The 19,079-nt window shown below is 38.9% G+C and overlaps 1 protein-coding gene across 3 annotated transcripts in view; it reads left to right on the forward strand.

Annotated features, from left to right (window-relative positions):
- Nucleotides 1-19,079, forward strand: part of LOC102224592 (contactin-4) — a 228,829-nt gene that overhangs the window by 68,591 nt on the left and 141,159 nt on the right. For all 3 annotated transcript variants that reach the window (XM_023325061.1, XM_023325063.1, XM_023325062.1), the window contains exon 3: nucleotides 17,476-17,608. In XM_023325061.1, the coding sequence (XP_023180829.1) occupies nucleotides 17,476-17,608 (133 nt within the window). The remainder of the gene's footprint in view (nucleotides 1-17,475; nucleotides 17,609-19,079) is intronic.

A 19,079-nucleotide genomic window follows, 5' to 3' on the forward strand; every position in this document is an offset into this window, starting at 1 on the left:
CATTGTTAAAGTGAAATTAAATGGATCAGAGAACGCGCAACTGTTATCAGCAGCAACTCTGAAGAAGGTCTAACCAAGCAGAGGAGCCACGTCAGTAACAGAACTACTTTTTTTGTCTCTCTTTAAATAGTTTATGCTTTTTAAAAATGTATTGCGATAAATCAATGAGGGAAGCCCTGTTTGAAATTGAAGGCAGTCCCTGGAACCCCAGTGTGGTTGTGCTTTTAATTGCATTTGAGCAGTTTGACATGCACAGGCAGCGTTTAACAGACCTGACTGGAGGACAGCTGTCTCTTCCACCATGGTCAGCAGTAATTCAGCCAATTAAGCCCTTCGGTTCCACCTCCAGGCATTGATCTGGAATTATAATCCTGTGAAACAGTTAGTAACTTTTCCTCTACCGGAGTCAGCCTGAAGCCTCAACTATGAACATGTCCACTGCCATATTGTCTTCTGAGAGGGGAACTCTGTTCTGTGTTCTTAGCAGGATTTTTTGTGCGTAGTTTGTTGTGATGTTAAATAGCTAATTTACATTAAACTGGCTCATTTTCTTTTGGCATCATATTTTAAAAAAGTGTTTTGCTGAGAGAAAATTTAACAAAAAAAGTAAAAAAAGAAGAAAAGCACAGAGCCATCTTTCCCAAGAGTTCTAAAACTGAGGTGGATGGAAAGTCCCCAAAAAATTATATACAGTATAAATAAACAAAACAAAAAAAAAAAAAATCCAGCTTGTTTTACTCTGTAATGTACTGTAGGTCCATGCTAAGTGGCTAATTTACACCAAGCTTGGCTTGTTTTCTTTTGGCATCAAACTAATCATAAGAATTTTTGCTCTTTACTCAGAGAAATATACTGTTTTCAACAATAGGAGATTTGTCACAAATCCCATAATACCTGGAGTCCTGGCAGACTCATTACAGGGTTTTCTTTTTAAATCCCTCTGGGAGGAAACGGCAGCAAACAGGAGGAAACTAACTCAGGAGGTTAAAGACGTTTTTAGTCTTTTTTTGTTGTTTGTTTGTAGTTACATTTTTTTCATGCATTATTAAGATTGTTTAAAAGGCCATAATTTCATGAATACTTCTTATATAATTTGCTATCATTTTGTAAAGATTTTGTATTTCACATACTTTCTTTTTAGTGTGGCTCTGATTCTCCTGGGCCTGTTAACTCTGATCAAATTCAGAGTAACGGTCAGGACCGCGTGCTGGTGGTCGTTGTTTACTGATGTCTTTTAAGCACATTTACTTACAGTCGTATGAAAAGACTATGGATTTGTTTTCCTGTGGCAGGCAGTTTCAGTTCAGACCCTCAGAAAATAGAACTAAAATGGCAAAGGAGTGAAATGAGACAAAAGAGAATGCAGAACAAAAATGTCAAAAGTTTTGTACTGCTAAATTAAAAACTAGGAATCATTGAAAAATGATTCTAATAAAACAGGAAACATAAAAAAAACATAGCTCAGATTGACCACTCTTTTTCTCTTGAGTATAAATAAATGTATAAACTAGTGGTGATCTGACTGGAGTCATATTTCAAGCAATGAACAATTTTACTATGTTTTGGTTGATGAGTCAATCAATAGACAAAAATATGAAATTCAGGAGTCGTGTTTTATTTCAACTCGGAGCCCATGGTCTGGTTTATTGTTAGACTGTGGTGTTTGTGTCTGTGTTACATTGAAGTGGTATCAGTCCATAACAGAAGTTTGTCATTCTTTATCTTTGTCCTGTAATGAATTAATTTGAATGACTAAAGTCAGAGTGCTATAATATAAACATTGTAAAGAGTTTTGATATCTTTCTTATTTAACACATGCAAATTTATTGAATAGTGAACTCTGGGAGGCAAACAAGATGATTCAGCTGAGGAAATGTAAATATCAAATATTTTGTGGGAAAGAAAGTGAAGAACTCTAAAACAGTGTTCAAGGAAAACATCTGTAAAACGTTCAGTTGTCGACGTTTAGAGTAACCGCAAAAAGAAAACAAAAATTATTATTATTATTGTTACCTTATGGATTGGGTGGCTCACTGATAAACATCCATCTCAAATCCAATCTGAGTTGGAATGCTTTTGGGTCAACACTCTGCAGCATCTGTCAGAACAGCAGAACTCCTGGATGCAGAAATGACTCCTAATGCGTTTCTGTATTCATGTTCACGGCCCATGAAGGGCGATAAGAGGATCCGTCAGATGGCCTCGTGTGTCAGGGTTCCCTCTAGTAGTGTTGCCCTGAATACTTCAGGCCATTTTACAGTAACAGGATGAATGCTGACCTGTGTCCACTTGCTGAGCTGCCCGTGGTGAGCCGGTTAGTGCCAGGTTAGCTGAGCCCTGCTGCTGGCACTACCCTTTGCCCCCCCCCCCCCCCCCCCCCCCCCCCCCACTCTCCATCCACACACTCTTCCAAACTGGCCCAGCTGCCCCCCCGTCCACCCTCCTTCATATGTGTTGATTAGAAGTTGGTCACCCATTTAGGTAGGTTTCCACTGTCGTGTTTCTGCTGATTGCTACACTCCCAATACCTGCATTTCTGTCACAAATGTGCACAAATCGTTGTCAATAATCTGCTAATGTCAAAAAAGACACAATTTCGCCACTATGGTGTTTTCATTAAATAAAAAATGAAATAAACATCACAGGTGAATATGTTTGTTCATGCGATAAAGTCATTAAAAATCATGTCAGTGACGGATGTAAACAGTTACATGAGGTATATTCATAACTCATCCATGACTCTAGCACTCATCATCTACCAGCTTCAGAGGAGTTGGTGGCGTTTTTATTCAGGAGTTGGAGCAACAAGCCCCGCCTTCTTGGGAGCAGCTACCTCTGCGGTGTTTTGGGGAAATTACAGTCTATGGTTTTACGGCGGAGTTATGGAATGACACACAACATTTTATGGACTGTGAAGCTGTGAGAGCTGTGGTGGAGCCAGCTGCATATTGTTAGAAAAAAACCCCATCATCCTCCAACCACTTCCCGTCGTCTCCTTTGTGGTTTCCACCAGTAGCAACATCCAGCTGTTGAGCATGTGACTTGTATGTTGCGAAAAAAGTGTTTCCATAGCGGTTTTGTGAAATACATCTATTTCCAGACGTCATCACATGCTAACGCAAAAACCTTTTATCAAAAAATGAAAGTATTTTTTTTAAATCTGTGTGCTTCTTTTAAACAAATGTATTTTTGTAATTTAAATTTGTGCAAGTCTAGAGTTGCACAACACAGTTAGACTGACCTGACTGGCTGTGGCTTTCATTGTTCTAACGACTGTTCTGCAGTCGATTAAAACTCTCATTAGGGTGGAGATCTTCTTGATGGCGGTCATAGTAGGAGCTCAGCTGTAAGCCCAAAGAAATTGAAGACGTGTCGGGGTAAGTTGGAGCTCGGGTCTCTAGGTGAAGTCACCTGCTTGTCCTCAGGAGGAGCAATTATGTCAAGATGAAGGAGGGGGAGGTTTCCCCCAGATGTCCTCGGTGCCAAGCCCTTGCTAATTGGCACTGTTACGGATTCAGAGAGCGGTTCAAGAGTACGAGCCTTTTCTTTCCTCTCTCCACTGCCCCCCCAACATCTTTGTTTTGCTTTGTTTGGCTTTGCCAACACTTGGCTTTTGATATGCATATCAATACATGTTTTATTCATGGCTCGTTGGAGTAAAATGAGTCAAGATCACCTTGCAGTTGTCTGAAGGAGCGTGAGCAGTTAGGCGTTTGCGTTGGCGCTCGGAGTTGTCGTTTCAAAGCAAAACTTTGAAACACTGCCTCACACTTATGTAAGCAGGAGAAATAAATGATTTATGGGACTGTCACTTCAAGGATGCAGAACAACCAAGACTGGTTGTAGTTTCTTTTTCTTCCCGCTCCTCTTTGTACAAGGACAACAATGCTAATTAAGTGAGTGGCTGGAAAAGAACAGTGTTGTTACAAAAAGGGAAACAGAGGAACGCTACAGGAATTCACTACAGGCATCCCAACGGGTAAGGATGCACTACCTGTTTCATTAGAGCACAGATCTGTTATCTTTTAACTACCGTATGTAAAACTGATGTCTAATAAATTTTAATTGCTGTTATTTTGGCGTTAGGTTCCCACTTTGGTGACTGTGAAATCACAGGGCATATTTTAGCATTAAATGTTCAGTTTTTTTGAGAAATAAAGTTTTGTTGAAAGGTTGAAAACAATTGACACCTAACCTGCAGTAGGCGACTCTATTGGTCAGATGAACCAGTCATTATCCATGTTTAGACCAGAAAATACATTGGATCAAAGTGTTACAGGTATATGAAGTTCAGCAGCTGGGGATGCTTATTCCTTCCACAAACCACTTGGAAAAATTTGCGTGTTGTAATGGAAAATTACCTCAGGGGTGAAGTGCATCAAAATGCATCAACACAACGAGTCTAATATGGCATTTAAAAAACAAGCACTTGACAGAGTTTGGCTACATCGAGGCTCAAGAAGGAAAGAAAGACATCCGGAGGGTCAGACAGCAGGTAAAGCAGCTCACAACTAGCAACACTCACCCTGAAGAGCATGATGGTCAGAAAGCTAAAAAATAATTTAAGTCAACAAGCTAGCGGTGTAAGACGCTGGTTCTGCTCTCACTGTTGGATCGCCGCTACTGGTAGTAATATTTCACAGACGTAGCGCCGCTCAACTTCCACCAGACAGTGAACTCTCACACCGAACAGCTGCTTAAAGCTGCAGCTTGAACTTAAAAAAAAAAGATTTTAGATATGTATTAAAATAGGTCTAAACTAGGTGAATTTATTGCCAGATAATTTTTCCATTTTGCTAGATAACATAGTATCATTTATACCTAAACCGAAAAATTAACAGCCATTCCAGGAAATCGGCAGAGATCGGCCTCTTGAATGATCGGTATTGGAATCGGCAGCAAAACGCCTGATGGGAGCAACCCTACTAAATATTGATTTTGTTCTGAATTATATTTGTATGCATGCCTTGCCCTGTGAAATAGACTTGAGCTATTGCTTTTAATTCATCTTTAGCCAAAACATCCTATAAAGAGTCTAAGGAATGGGAGAGTAAAACCAGATTTAGACTGTCTTCATATAGAGAAGTGAATGGAAAATAAATGGAAATTATGATGCTCAAGAAAAAAAACATTAGGAAATGCATTAATAATGTCTGTGTTTGGCACCAGTAAACAAAACTATTTGTATAAAACTGATTCATTGATGTTAGAGAAAGATTCTCAACCTGTCAAAAAGAAAAGTTTAGATCAGCCAGTTATTTTTCTGCATCAATTTTTCATCCTATTTAAAATTTAACCCTGTTTGAATGTCATCTAAATGTAGGAAAACATCCTATTTCCATAGTTAGTGCCGCGGTATTCCCTTCAGTGGGAACCGGTTCTTTGGGCTGACAGTTTCACCCACAGAGTCTTAAGCAGAGGAATAAAGCTCAGGAAGGTACGGAGTGCTGCAGGTGTGTGGGGTCTTCAGGGAGATTGTCTGAGTATTTAGTGTTAGAGGAAAGTAGACTTTAACTGTTCTAATTGAGTCCTAATACTTATGTTCTTCTCCCCACAGAGAAGGCAAACGAACTGCTATACAAAAACCATTACATTAACAAGAGAGAAACTCAAACATGTGGTGTCAAAATTCTCAGACATAAGAGGCAGCTGTAGCCAAATAGTCAATCATTTTATATTGTCAGAGAGAGAATAAAAGCACTTTGTGTTAATAGCCTCCGTAATGTGATTATAGTAATAAAATATAAAGTCTTTGCATTTCTATTTTCCGTAAAGTAGAAATAAAGGTATTAGATGAAGTTATCATCCGTAATCTTCATAATCCCCAATGTGTTACCTGGGTTACCAAAACCCAAGCAACCATCACAGTTAAAACAGCGAAGTGGAGGTGCTGTGGTGGGTTAAGCACAACCCACATAAGGAGGCCTTAGTATTCGATGCGGCCATTGCAGGTTCGATTCCTGACCTGGTGACCTTTGCCGCATTCCTTCAATCTCTCTTTACCTACTTTTCTGTCTTAGCACTGTCAAAATAAAGGCCACTAGAGCTAAAAAATAGAAATAAAAAACAACTGCAAAGTGTATAGGAAATCCTCTGTTAGAATTCCAACTAATGGCAAAAACTCATAAAAAGACCATAAAATGTCCACACAGAAAGGCCAGGGTAATCTTAGATTCAAACTTTTCCTCTGTAAGGCTATTTTTTCTCTGACCAGATGTTCATCCAGCTGTAAGGCTGCTGAAAAAGAGGCAACAAATTCAGTCTTAGCAGCAATTGTGCACAGTAGGCTTTTATATTAGTTTTCTATGTAGTCTTGGCTGTTTAGAACCAAAATATTGAAAAACCGCCAAGCAAGACTTGTTGTGTCCACGAATGACCTATGTAATTACCAGAGATGTATCCCCAAACAGCCAAACTCTCGGCAGAAATAATTAGAAGAGACAGAGATGAGCAAACATGTTGCGGCATTGTTCAGCAAATCCCCTTTCAGTGGGATTTTGGTTGATAACTGAAAGGCGTTTCTTAGCCAAACTAAACCCAACTCTGTTTTCTGTACACAGAATAGTTGCAACTCCCTAAATAATTTGAATTTCAAACAAAACCGCTGAGACCATGAACTCTTCATGCATTGTTTTGTTTAGAGGAAATTATTTCAACTGTTTTGAGGGGGAACTTTTGCTGTCCTACTGCTCCTTTTTAGATGGTTAATCAATGCTAATAAGTAAGTGTCATGCTGAGTTTTGCACAATCAAAGACTAGTGTACCCCCTAGAAAGATGAACAAGGAGTCTAAATGCTGCTGGGCTCTGAGAGTGTACTTTGATGCTGTAAAAGTGTAATGTGTGCAGGAAAACACTCTCTGCTTCATATAGTATATACGCATATTTTTTACTTGCATGTTTTCAGTACTCTGGGCAATTCATTCCATACAGCTATACATAGATCTGACAGTGCTTTCATACAACACAATGCTGGAGCCTCCAAGTGCTCAAAGCTTTTTGTTGGTTAAGCCAAAAAAGAATGAATTTGCAATGTGCAGCATCCACAAAAAGGATTTCTCCATTGCTCACATTCATTACCATCTGTGGGAAATAAATCAAAAAATAGAGGTGGATCAAAATTGAACATTTTCACAGAGGGAGACTTAAAAACGTCTAGAAATTTAAAGGAGCTTTTAAAAGATCAAATGCTTGTCAATAGGAAATCGACTGGCAGGGGGACGTGAAGGGATCAGCAAAGCGCCATATCTGACATCACTAGTTAAGTTTGGAGATGCATCATAAACAAACTGTTGTCACAGTTCGGACTGAGTGGCGTACTTTCAATCTGACATGGCAAAAAGTTTGGACACCTCTAGCATAAAGCATAAAAGATGGAATTGTTGCCAGTAAAAACACCCAAATTTGATCAATTCTATATGCACTACTTATTATACTTTGATTGTTATAAAGTGACACACGTTCTGAGTTTGGGGGGATAAAAAATAAACACCAGGAGCATGTATTAGTAATTTAAAGTAGACTCCTGTTGTACTTCTCTTTCCCACTGATTTATTTGAGTTTTGATTTAATTTTCTGTATATTAAAAGCAAGAGAAATGCTTAGTAGCCTCCTTGTAGCTAGCTGACAGTGAACAGCAGTAGGTAAGAAGGGGCGGCACTACTCTATGCTCCAGACTGCCAAAGACATCTCGAGTCACTCCGACAGTTTCTCTGGCATGTTGGTGAAAGATTTAAGTTGTTGGAACGTTATGATGGAAGAACTATTTAAATATCTGAGTTATTAACCTCAGAGTACTGAAGAAATACTGAGCCAGTCTACTGCAAAAGATTACAAATTCTGGTTTGTTTCAATATAAAACACAAAGACAAAGGGAGCATCCATCCATCCATCCATCCATCCATCCATCCATTTTCTGTATACCCTTGTCCCTAGTGGGGTCGGGAAGGGAGTAATCACATTTTTTTTAATTTACCAAGGAATGAGTTGGTTTTTAATTTCAGTACGATTATTAGATGGACCTGATGCAACTAAAATAAAATGATATTGCGAATAATTGGGAAATATTTGTCCTGGTAAAAAGCAGCCACTTGTTCTTCGCTTTGCTTCGTACAGAGCTTCAGCTGGTGTTCCTGATTTCACGGTGAAGCCCTCTGCCACCTCCATCTCACCCCGTTTGAACTTCCAGATCTATCTTTGACGTGAAGTATTCGCAGCTGTAGGATTAGCACTAATTGCATCCAGTTTAACTTTGAGGGGCTGATAAGTGCACCACCACCTCTCAATGCTGAGGCTTGTTAGAGAGAAGTTTGTGGTCATGAGGAAGGCTCCGCCAGGCCACTTTCTGCTCCACTTGGACACGCAAGGAGACTCAATAAGGAGGTGGGAAGGACAAAATGCATCCTTGCCTTCCTAATAATACATTAATGTCATATCATCTGGCTTTAGGTCTCGTACTTTGGGATGGTGACGCAGCCTGTGTGAATGCTGCAGAGCTCATTATCCGCTGCTCGATCAGACCAGCAGTCGCTTTTCATCTTCTGCTTGGCTTTGAGACTTAATCTTTGTCCCGTGTCATTAAGGAAAAGGCAAATCTCTTGATTCCACTGGAACTGCTCAAAAATACACAGTGCTTCTCCATGCTTGGCCGTTCTGAATCCCAATCTGTCACGTCGGTATTCCACCCCACGCAGCTCCTTTAAACCTGTCAAGAAGCCCCTTAATGGGCAGGACCACCATCTCACTGGCAGAGTTATGATTCTTGACAAGTTCATTTGTAATATTCTCATTTTCTGTCAGGTGTAACTCAAATTTCTTTATTTTTCTCGTGCAAGTTGGGTAATGGTTTGCATTCTGAATCAAGAGGGAACTGAGTGTGTTAAAGCACCAATGTGAGTTACTGTGCGATGCAAATGGAGGCGCAGTCTGATGGAGGCTGTTGATTTAAATCTGTTGGGTTTTTTTGAACATTTAAAATTCACAGCCACATCTGAGCCTCTCATATTTTCCTTCCTGATGACGCATATATTTTCATATGCATACATTGGTATAGGAGTGGAGCCCTTTTCAGATGTGAAACCTGCTCTAGAGATTCTATAATTGTATGTAATTTCTGCTGTCAAAAACCCATGAATGCAAATCCTCCCCAAAAAAGTTTCAAGTCTCTTATGCTGTGGCATGTAGATGATTTTTTTAAAAATGGAATAAAAGACGCTTTTATTTCACCACTCAAGTTGTCGTGTTTTGGATTTGCCCCATACATTAGCTGAAAGGAGTGATTTATGTGTCAGTGCAGAAGCTCTCCTTGCTGAAGACTAGATTATTATTATTTTAATAAATAGAGAGTACAAAAAAGTAAATCTGAGGCATAAGTTCTGTTTGCAGTTTAGCAGCTTTGACTTGTGTCTTCCTTGATCCAGTTGTAACATAGTAACTACAGTTGGTCTTTAATCCTCCGCCTTTGATTGCTGAATAGTAACAACTTGAAAATTTGCACTTTTATTCTTTTTTTCAATGTGGAGCAGTTCCAAAACATTCTCCCTGTGTGCTATGCTAACTGTATTGTGGGCCTGAACAAAGAAACTTGAATGAAAAATGAGGAAGCAAAGTCCAGAAAAAATAGGCTATTTGCCTACAAGAACCAGACTCGTTTAGAAAGAAAAAAACGTGTACCGTATTTTCCGCACTATAAGGCGCACCTAAAAAAAAAAACCTTCAATTTTCTCAAAAGCCGACAGTGCGCCTTATATATGGATCAATATTGAGCCACAACAGGTCTCACAACTACGGTAAGCAGCTGCAGACTTAATATTCCCCCGTAGAAGAAGAAGACACACTTACGAGCAGTTTAAACTCAAGGCAATCAGTCACGCAGTAGAACACGGGAATAGAGCAGCAGCGAGAGAATTTAACATGAATGAATGAATGGTGCGGAAGTGGAGGAAGCAACAAGATGACCTGCGCCAAGTAAAGAAGACTAAACGGTTTCTGAGGGAACAAAGCGAGATGGCTACAGTTGGAGGACAAAATATATCTCAAAATATATTTTGAGATATTTTGGTATCTCAAAATAATGAGATACCATCTCATTATTTTGAGATGGAAACTCATTTTATATACTGTCATAAAAAGCTGACAGTAAAACTGACAGTATTTTATGATTTTTTTTATCATGTTCTGTTTCTTTAAATATCAGTAAATTCAAAAAAATATTAAACACGGTTAGTGAAATAAATCACTTTTCTTTAAGTAAGTGGTGCCCTGAAGGAAGCCTGTTTCAAATGCTAATGTTTTTCACTAATAATATTTGTGGCACTATGAATGCTGTGCCATGCAGTCACAGTCGAACAGTTACCAAACAAATAGTTTTTGAATCCTAATTTTCAGTGTTATCATGATAGTACAAAATATCACAATAAAATTTCATGTTGCCCACCTCTAGTTTACAGACACCAAGTCAGCTGGTATCTCTTTAAAGCTGCAACAAATTATTTGTTTTCTCATTATATAACGTTAGACAGTTTTTGTAGAAATTGACTGTTTTGCAAAATTAAAAATAATATTAAAGGGAACTGATTGCAAAAAATAATAATAAATTCATTTTTTGTAGTTCTTCAAGCTAAAAAAAAAAATAATAAAACATCCAAGACTTTCTGAGTCGTCTGGAACAGAAAAATATCCAACAAGTAGTTCGAAAATAAACTGATTAAAGGAGTTGAAGAAATCCTGTAGCTTCAGTTTTGTTTCTACATTCAGCTTCAGCTTTAAAGCATCAAGTCGAAAAGTATTCGCCATGCCTGACAGGTGGGCAAAACTGCTGTTTTGCTGCTTCCGCTTTCAGCTTCGCTTCTAGATAAGTTCATATTCTTTGTATCTCTAACAGTCAGTGAGTGAGACACAGAGGTAAAATTATTAAGAGAAAAATTAACCTAATCACTTTTTTCCCCAAAGGTAGGAAAAACCGGAGTACCCAGAGAAAACCTATGTATTGAGTTTAAGGAGTGTGTCCATAAAGCATGTCTCCAACAGTCAGTGAGTGAGACAAAGGTAAATTAAAAAGACACCAATTAGCCTAATCACTTCTTTAGGCTACCATTCGAGTTTTTCCTCCTGAATGGTAGGAAAAACCGGAGTACCCGGAGAAAACCTATGCATCCCATTTAAAGAGTGTATGGTAGAAAGAAACACGATGTTCAGTACAGGTAGGGATGCAAGTTATTAATTAATGAGTTAATCTAAAGTTGATTAGATTAAAAGAAAATTATGGTTATGACCAAACTGCAAGAATAAATAAGTCTAAGCAGACATTATTAGTTAATACAAGAGGCGTTTATGAACTGTCCATCCATCCATCTTCTTCCACTTCAGATCGCATAAGTTAATAAGTTCATATTCTTTGTATCGCTAACAGTCAGTGAGCGAGAAACCAAGGTAAATTAAAAAGACACCAATTAGCCTAATCACTTTTTTCCCCAAAGGTAGGAAAAACCGGAGCACCCGGAGAAAACCTATGTATTGAGTTAAAGAGTGTCCATTTAAAGAGTTTCTCCAACAGTGAGAGACAAAGGTAAATTTGAAAAAGACCAATTAAACTAATCACTTCTTTAGGCGACCATTTTTGCTATTTTTTCTCACCTCTGTTTTGCCTGAGGTTCCTGCCTGCTGGTGTAAATTGTTGCATTTCAGGCTTCCTTTGTTGAGGGGGTGTTGGCTTTAGCAGCTTTATCTTTCCTGGTGTTGTCAGGAGGTCTTTAAAATCTGGCAATAAAGTTCTTTGATTATGAACCGATTTTGTTTTGGGTGGCTGGTGGGTTGATGAATTAATAAATGGCAGATATTCAATTCGTCGTTTAGTTATGTCGTTGGCTTTGCTTTCAATCTTAGGCCGTACCACAGCGATATTATCTTTTGCCCTAGCCATTTCGCTATTTGTGGATTCCTTCAGTTCCTCATATTCTCTCCTCTCACTGGTGGACACTTTTATGGCCTTAAACTCTTGGCTGGTTTCTTCTTTAATGCGATCTTGATCCTTGGGCCTGTTTTTGGTTCGTGCCTCTGTCTGTAAATTAAAAGATGTATGTGGTCTCTTCTGCTGTCTAAAATCAGATGCTTTGGGTTCAAAACTTTTTTTTACCACCTCAGCCTCTCTCTTTGGATGTGGGAACCTGGGGGGGCACTTACCTTGCTCCTCCAGGAGTTTATGCAGCTGGCGATCTTTTCTTGTCAGACATTCTTGTAGTGCCCTGCTCTTCTGCTTTTCCTTGACTAATGCCTGGTTATCCATCAGTACTTCAAACGCTATCTTAGTTCTCTCTATAGCTTCCTCTCTTGGAGTTCTTGAAAGATTTTTTACAAGATTTTTATTTTCCTTCTCTGCCTCCATTAGCTTCTTTTCCAGAGCTTTTATTGTGGCCTCGAGAACTTTGGACTTTTCCTTCTCTTTCATAATTTCAATGTTCTTCATACCAATGTCGTTTTTCTTTTTGGACAATTCGTGCTGAAGTTTCTCCACTTCGCTTTCATGCTTTTCACCCTTGACTGTGAATGCTGTAATTTGCAACATCACTTGTTTTTTTTCATCCAATGTCTTCTCAACTTGCAGTTTTGATTCCCTCTCAAGGTTTTTCAAAGAGGTTTGAAGATCTTTGACTTTACCTTGGTAGCTTATTACCTCAGACCACAATTGATTCCTGTGGGATCTCTGGATCTCTATCTCTTGTTTTAACTTTGGGATCACCTGATTTTCCAGGTCATTGTTTTTCTTGAGAGATGTGTTTAGCTCTTTGTTGAGTGAATCAATGTTCTCATTTAGAAGCTCAATTTGTTCATTTGCTTTTTCCAAGTCCTCCTGCAGTGTGTTCTCCTTAATAAGTATCGCAGATCTCTCTTTTAATCTTTGCAACCAATCCACAAGCACGATGACCAATTCATCTCTGGTCATTCGTTTAATTTGGTGCTCTGTTAATGAATCAGTGTCAGATGTCGACATTTTGACTGTCCAACTGATCGATCAGAAAAGCTACGAAAAAATGTAACGTTAAATCCAATAGGGAAAAACCAACGTCCGTTCTGCTGCTTGAGATCTGCAAGTTTGATTCAGATGCAGGATATTCAAGGATATGATGTCCTTTATGACATGATAACACTGTGACATCATCAGATTCCATCAGTCGAATAATCTAATGTATGCAATGTTGCTAGGCAACAGCAAAGCCAGCTCACATTCTCCAGCTTCCTGGGAGGCTTTATACATACATTATACATATATATAAATACACTGCTCAAAAAAATAAAGGGAACACTTAAACAACACAATATAACTCCAAGTAAATCAAACTTCTGTGAAATCAAACTGTCCACTTAGGAAGCAACACTGATTGACAATCAATTTCACCTGCTGTTGTGCAAATGGAATAGACAACAGGTGGAAATTATTGGCAATTAGCAAGACACACTCAATAAAGGAGTGGTTCTGCAGTTGGGACCACAGACCACTTCTCAGTACCTATGCTGTCTGGCTGATGTTTTGGTCAGTTTTGAATGTTGGTGGTGCTTTCACACTTGCGGTAGCATGAGACGGACTCCACAACCCACACAAGTGGCTCAGGTAGTGCAGCTCATCCAGGATGGCACATCAGTGCAAGCTGTGGCAAGAAGGTTTGCTGTGTCTGTCAGCGTAGTGTCCAGAGGCTGGAGGCGCTACCAGGAGACAGGCCAGTACACCAGGAGACGTGGAGGAGGCCGTAGGAGGGCAACAACCCAGCAGCAGGACCGCTACCTCCGCCTTTGTGCAAGAAGGAACAGGAGGAGCACTGCCAGAGCCCTGCAAAATGACCTCCAGCAGGCCGCAAATGTGCATGTGTCTGCACAAACGGTTAGAAACCGACTCCATGAGGATGGTATGAGGGCCCGACGTCCACAGATGGGGGTTGTGCTCACAGCCCAACACCGTACAGGACGCTTGGCATTTGCCAGAGAACACCAGGATTGGCAAATTCGCCACTGGCGCCTTGTGCTCTTCACAGATGAAAGCAGGTTCACACTGAGCACATGTGACAGACGTGACAGAGTCTGGAGACGCCGTGGAGAGCGGTCTGCTGCCTGCAACATCCTTCAGCATGACCAGTTTGGCAGTGGGTCAGTAATGGTGTGGGGTGGCATTTCTTTGGAGGGCCGCACAGCCCTCCATGTGCTCACCAGAGGTAGCTTGACTGCCATTAGGTACCGAGATGAGATCCTCAGACCCCTTGTGAGACCATATGCTGGTGCGGTTGGCCCTGAGACGGCGTGTCACAGCATAAGGATATAGCTTGACCTTTGTTTTGAGCTACAGACGTGTTTTCTAGTAAATCCTGTGTTCTGTGACAAATGGACCCATTGTCACCACAATAACAAATATGCACCGTTTTCTACTTTGTTCTGTATGGTCCATGATAATTAGGAAAGATGTAGAGGTACTGTAACACTTGAACAAAAAGATTCATATTCATTTATTTTCATTGCCTGTTGAATCTGATGCTTTCACTGTGTAAAGAGAGTGTGGGCTGTGTGAGAATAGTGAGTTTAAATGTTTAAGAAAACCCTGTACCTGCTTTTTTTCTGGTGGATTATGGAACTTTTAAATGTCCCCAATAGCAGAGGAGGGAAGCCGTCTTTGGTTGCTTTGTAACTATGTCACATGATGCAACAGTGTTGCCATCATCAAACATTATTATTTTTATTTTTCCTTTAAAGATGATTTTTGTAAAAAACTAGCATATTAAAACATCTTTAATTTTTAAAAGTTCAATAACAGTTCAATAACACAGTTTTATAAAAATTTGTTTAATTTAAATCAGGTTGTTAGCATTTTGTGTGAACATTTATAGTGCAGCCTTTTTTCCTCTGTGGTTTGTTAAACCGGTTTTGCGAAGTGAACGGAGTTTGACCTGCCAGAGAAATAGCTGCACCTAATCTAATGGTGCTGTGATAAGCCCAAGTTGAAATGCTGTCATAATTTCAGACTATTTTTTTCTATCTAACAATTAAAAAGAAGAAAAGGCATAGTTAAAAAAAAATAAAGGTGAAGCTGATTTTATTACAGGGTGTGGCTTTGTTTAAAAGATACATGTTTAATGTTTAAGGTCAGTCAAGATTACCAAAATATTTGGCAAATGGCAAAAATAATGAGGAAAAAATATTTTATTAGATCATTTTTATTATCTTCTCCAAATTCAAACATATACAATATAATTACTGTACTTTTAAATAATTTAAGAAAGCCAAGATAATTTAATGCCTTTTTAATCTTTTAACAAAATTTTAGTGAAGTAGAGACACACCTGTGGATTTATGTTAAAGCAAAACCACAGAGACACTTCATCCTTGTGTGAAATAAAAAACCCCTCATCATTCCATGTTAGCTACATGCTAGTACAGGAGCTCAGCGTGTCTAGGCTTCCTGACCACAGACCAGAACGCAGCCTGTTGAATGTGATGGGCAGCCAATCAGAAAGCAAAGTAATGGAAACACATAGAGGAATCCAAAACACAGAAGACAAAACAACTGACCGGGAGGTGCAGAAGTTTGCTGGACATTGGAGATTTCTTTTTGTGTCGTTTTTAGCTGTTAAAAATAGCCCTGAAACTGTTGTCATTCCTTCTTCCTTGTCGGCCATCTTTGTTTATTCTGAAGTTTGATCTCGAGAGGTTTTGTTTGTGAGTGAAATCTGTCCATGTGTGTTGCGTTGTGTTGTGTACGCTGTGTGGCTGTACACTGCACACTATTAAATCTATGATTTTTATCATCATATTTTTTAATCATTATTTTAAAATCTTGCCATGTAAACCAGGCATTAGGCAAAGGAGAAAGTAAAACAATGAAAATAATCTTAGCAAAATAAACAATTTTGATTATCCTAATTGACCTATAAAAATATTCTCAAAGGAAAAACAGAAAAGGTAACATATCTTTGTAAACAATGTATTTAAATTTGTTTCCAAACATATGCCTGCATTTTTGGCTGCATTAAGATGCTGTGTACATTACCATGAACTGAGTTACAAACAGGAGTAAAACAATATCACAAAATATAAAAGTTAAAGTGAGAAGGTCATGAATATGCAAATTATAGTATGACATCATGAAGTGACATTTTGTGCCTAGTTTAGCATGCGCCAGTTATATTCCCCCGGGAAGAGTTGGCAGGACCAACAGTTATTTAGTATTCTCCAGGCAGGATGCCCCTCGCTCCACACACACACACACACACACACACACACACACACACACACACACACACACACACACACACACACACACACACACACACACACACACCCGCACACCCCCTCACACGCACACACATCATCTTAAAAATACAAAACTCCATGGTTGTGGTCAAGTTAGGTCAGACGAAAGCAGAGATGCAGATATCCGTGTTCACACAGTAATTGGGTTTTACTACATGTCTAAGATATTAGCTTAGACCACCATTAGCTAATTCAATTTTCATAATGAAACACAGACCATGCTGACCATGCTGTCTGTTCCCTTTACTGTCGCATTTCAAACTTTAATTTTATTATTCTGTTAGAATAAGAAAGATGTTGAGCGGCAGCAACAGATGTAATTCTATCAAACTAAAAACAAGCAACAACGTGATTCCTTAAATGTTCGCCATATTCACTTAATCTGAAGGTGTTCTTTTTACTTTTTTCTTCATATATTTTAACTTAACCTAGGGGTGCAATAATACATAAAAATCAGTTTGGTGAACACCTGGGTTTTAAAATCACATTGTATTGAATATTCACACATTCATTCTGTATAACTAGGGAATAAAACAGGCTGAGTTACATAAAGGGGCACTGAAGGAAAAAAAAAACCTTTTTGCCCGCACAAGTTTTTCTTTTTTCTTTTTCTTCAGTCATAGTTACCTGGATTAAATGGAAGCATTTTTTTAGTCTGAAATTTTACAATGGTTTTTTGATTGGAATAAATGGTTACAAAACTTTTCAGCAGAAAGACTTTTCTTTTTTTTCATTTTAAGTTTGTTCAGGCTTAGTCTGAGTTGAGTTAAGCAGCCCACATAGGAATCATTTATACTGTCATTTACAGCATAGAGGTTAAACAAAATAAATGCAAGTCATGTGGGCAGATAATCCTAACATCTAATCCAATAAAAGAGAAAAGGACACATAAAACAGGCTAATGACTGTATCTTTCCAGGCCATTGTTCAACCTAAATTAGACTCTATATCCTATTACCACCTAAATAGGTCCTGAAGACACGTCTCACTTCAAATCCTTTCCCTGTGCGCCTCTGAGTCGTGACAGGCACTTTAAATTGATATGCTTTGTCTGCTTGTGGTTTTGCCCTCTGAGAGACTTAAGGCAGCATCATCTGCTTACTGCCACTGACTAATTGGCTGTTTTGCAAACAGGCCGCCACGCAGGTTCATGATCAACCGTGTTGTGTTTCCTTGTGGTCCCACAGAGAGCGGCGTCCTGCAGAGTCCCGCATTCACCAAGCAGCCAGGCAGCATCGTGTACCCTGTGGAGACGGTGGGGACCAACAGGGAGGTGGTGTTCAGCTGCGAGGCCCAGGGAAGCCCACCTCCCACGTACCGGTGAGTCTCACACCGAGGCGCCTCCGATCCTCCGTTGTCACTGGCTGGCTATCCTGACGCTCCAAATATCAACACACTGCTCACAAATGTCTCTTCCTTCACATTTGTTCATCTCCGAATAGCAATAAAAAGAAACTAATGGAAAATGAAGTAGTCATAAAACCTGCAGCAGACTCAGACAGTGTCTGAACTCCTCAGGCTGGCAGACAGATCACGTCTTTACCCATTAACTGCTGCCGCCCAACACGTTACAGCTTTTCTTTTCCCGTCAAAAACGAACTGGATGACCGGGCAAGTCTGTTTTTATGTTTGTTCTTTTACCACTAACACTTGCCAAGACAATAAGTTTATCTGAGAAAAAACATTTTAGAAACTCTGCTGCAAAAGAAATGCTTGTACTTTTTTCCACGTTTTGCCACATTGTAACCTCAAACATCAACACATTAAAATGTGTGGGAGCTTTTTAAGCAGACTAGACGAGGATCATTTGTAAGCACTGTGAGAATGCAGCTAACCATTAGCTGCTAATGCATTAACTGCTAGTGATGCTAAAGTTAGCATTTGCTTTTCTGTTGTTTAATTAGCCTGGACTTTTTTGGAATGGATATTCTAAACTGAATAGAAAAATCTTTAAAACACAGTTTGAGATTAGCAAGTTCTTCTAATTGGAAAAGTTGTAAAAAAATGTTTTTTTAATTTACTTTTTGAACATCTTAGAAAACGAAAAGCATAGAAACAAAATATCTTCAAGTCGAAGCAGTTCAGCTGAACTTTTTGACACTGATTAGATTCTTTTGAGACAGTGTGTAACTCATAAAACAAATTCCTAAACAAATTAGATTTTTAGTTTTCAATCAAAACATTCTCATTTCAGTATCTATCACCAGCTCCTTTGGCGTGGGAAACAGTGTGCTTAACAGTTTGGCTGAAAAGAAAATGCAGATTTTTATAATTGGTTAATAACCAATTTTGACAAGCTGAAAAATATGCCAGTATTGTCTCAAATTACTCTAACCAAAGCCATTCAGATCAGAGCTTACGTTATTGAAAATGATTACCCATCACTTATTAAGGGTAGTAAGCCAACTTAGTCAAGGTGTTATTTGTTATTCCACAACGTCTGTGGATTAAATCATCAAGAAACCTCAAAAGTCACAAAAAGTCTTGACTTTTAGGCAGGTTTTGAAGATGGTGTATCAGTACGTACATGACGGTTCACATGAAGAATAGGAACATTTGCCAGAGCACACAGGGGAAAAAAACACTACATTTCTGAGAACATTAGTGATTTATGTTACTTTGTAAATTATAGTTAAAGTCATGAAGAAACCAGCCCAGGCTTTAAGTAGCAGTTTGGGAAATTTTAAAATAGTAATTAACACAAACAAAATATATTTATCAGTTGTAAAAGTACTTAGACAAATCCTGGAACAGATTTAGTTAGTTGTGATTATCTGCAGAGTGGACGACA

Source organism: Xiphophorus maculatus, chromosome 20, assembly GCF_002775205.1.
Source record: "Xiphophorus maculatus strain JP 163 A chromosome 20, X_maculatus-5.0-male, whole genome shotgun sequence".
Classification (NCBI taxonomy): domain Eukaryota; kingdom Metazoa; phylum Chordata; class Actinopteri; order Cyprinodontiformes; family Poeciliidae; genus Xiphophorus; species Xiphophorus maculatus.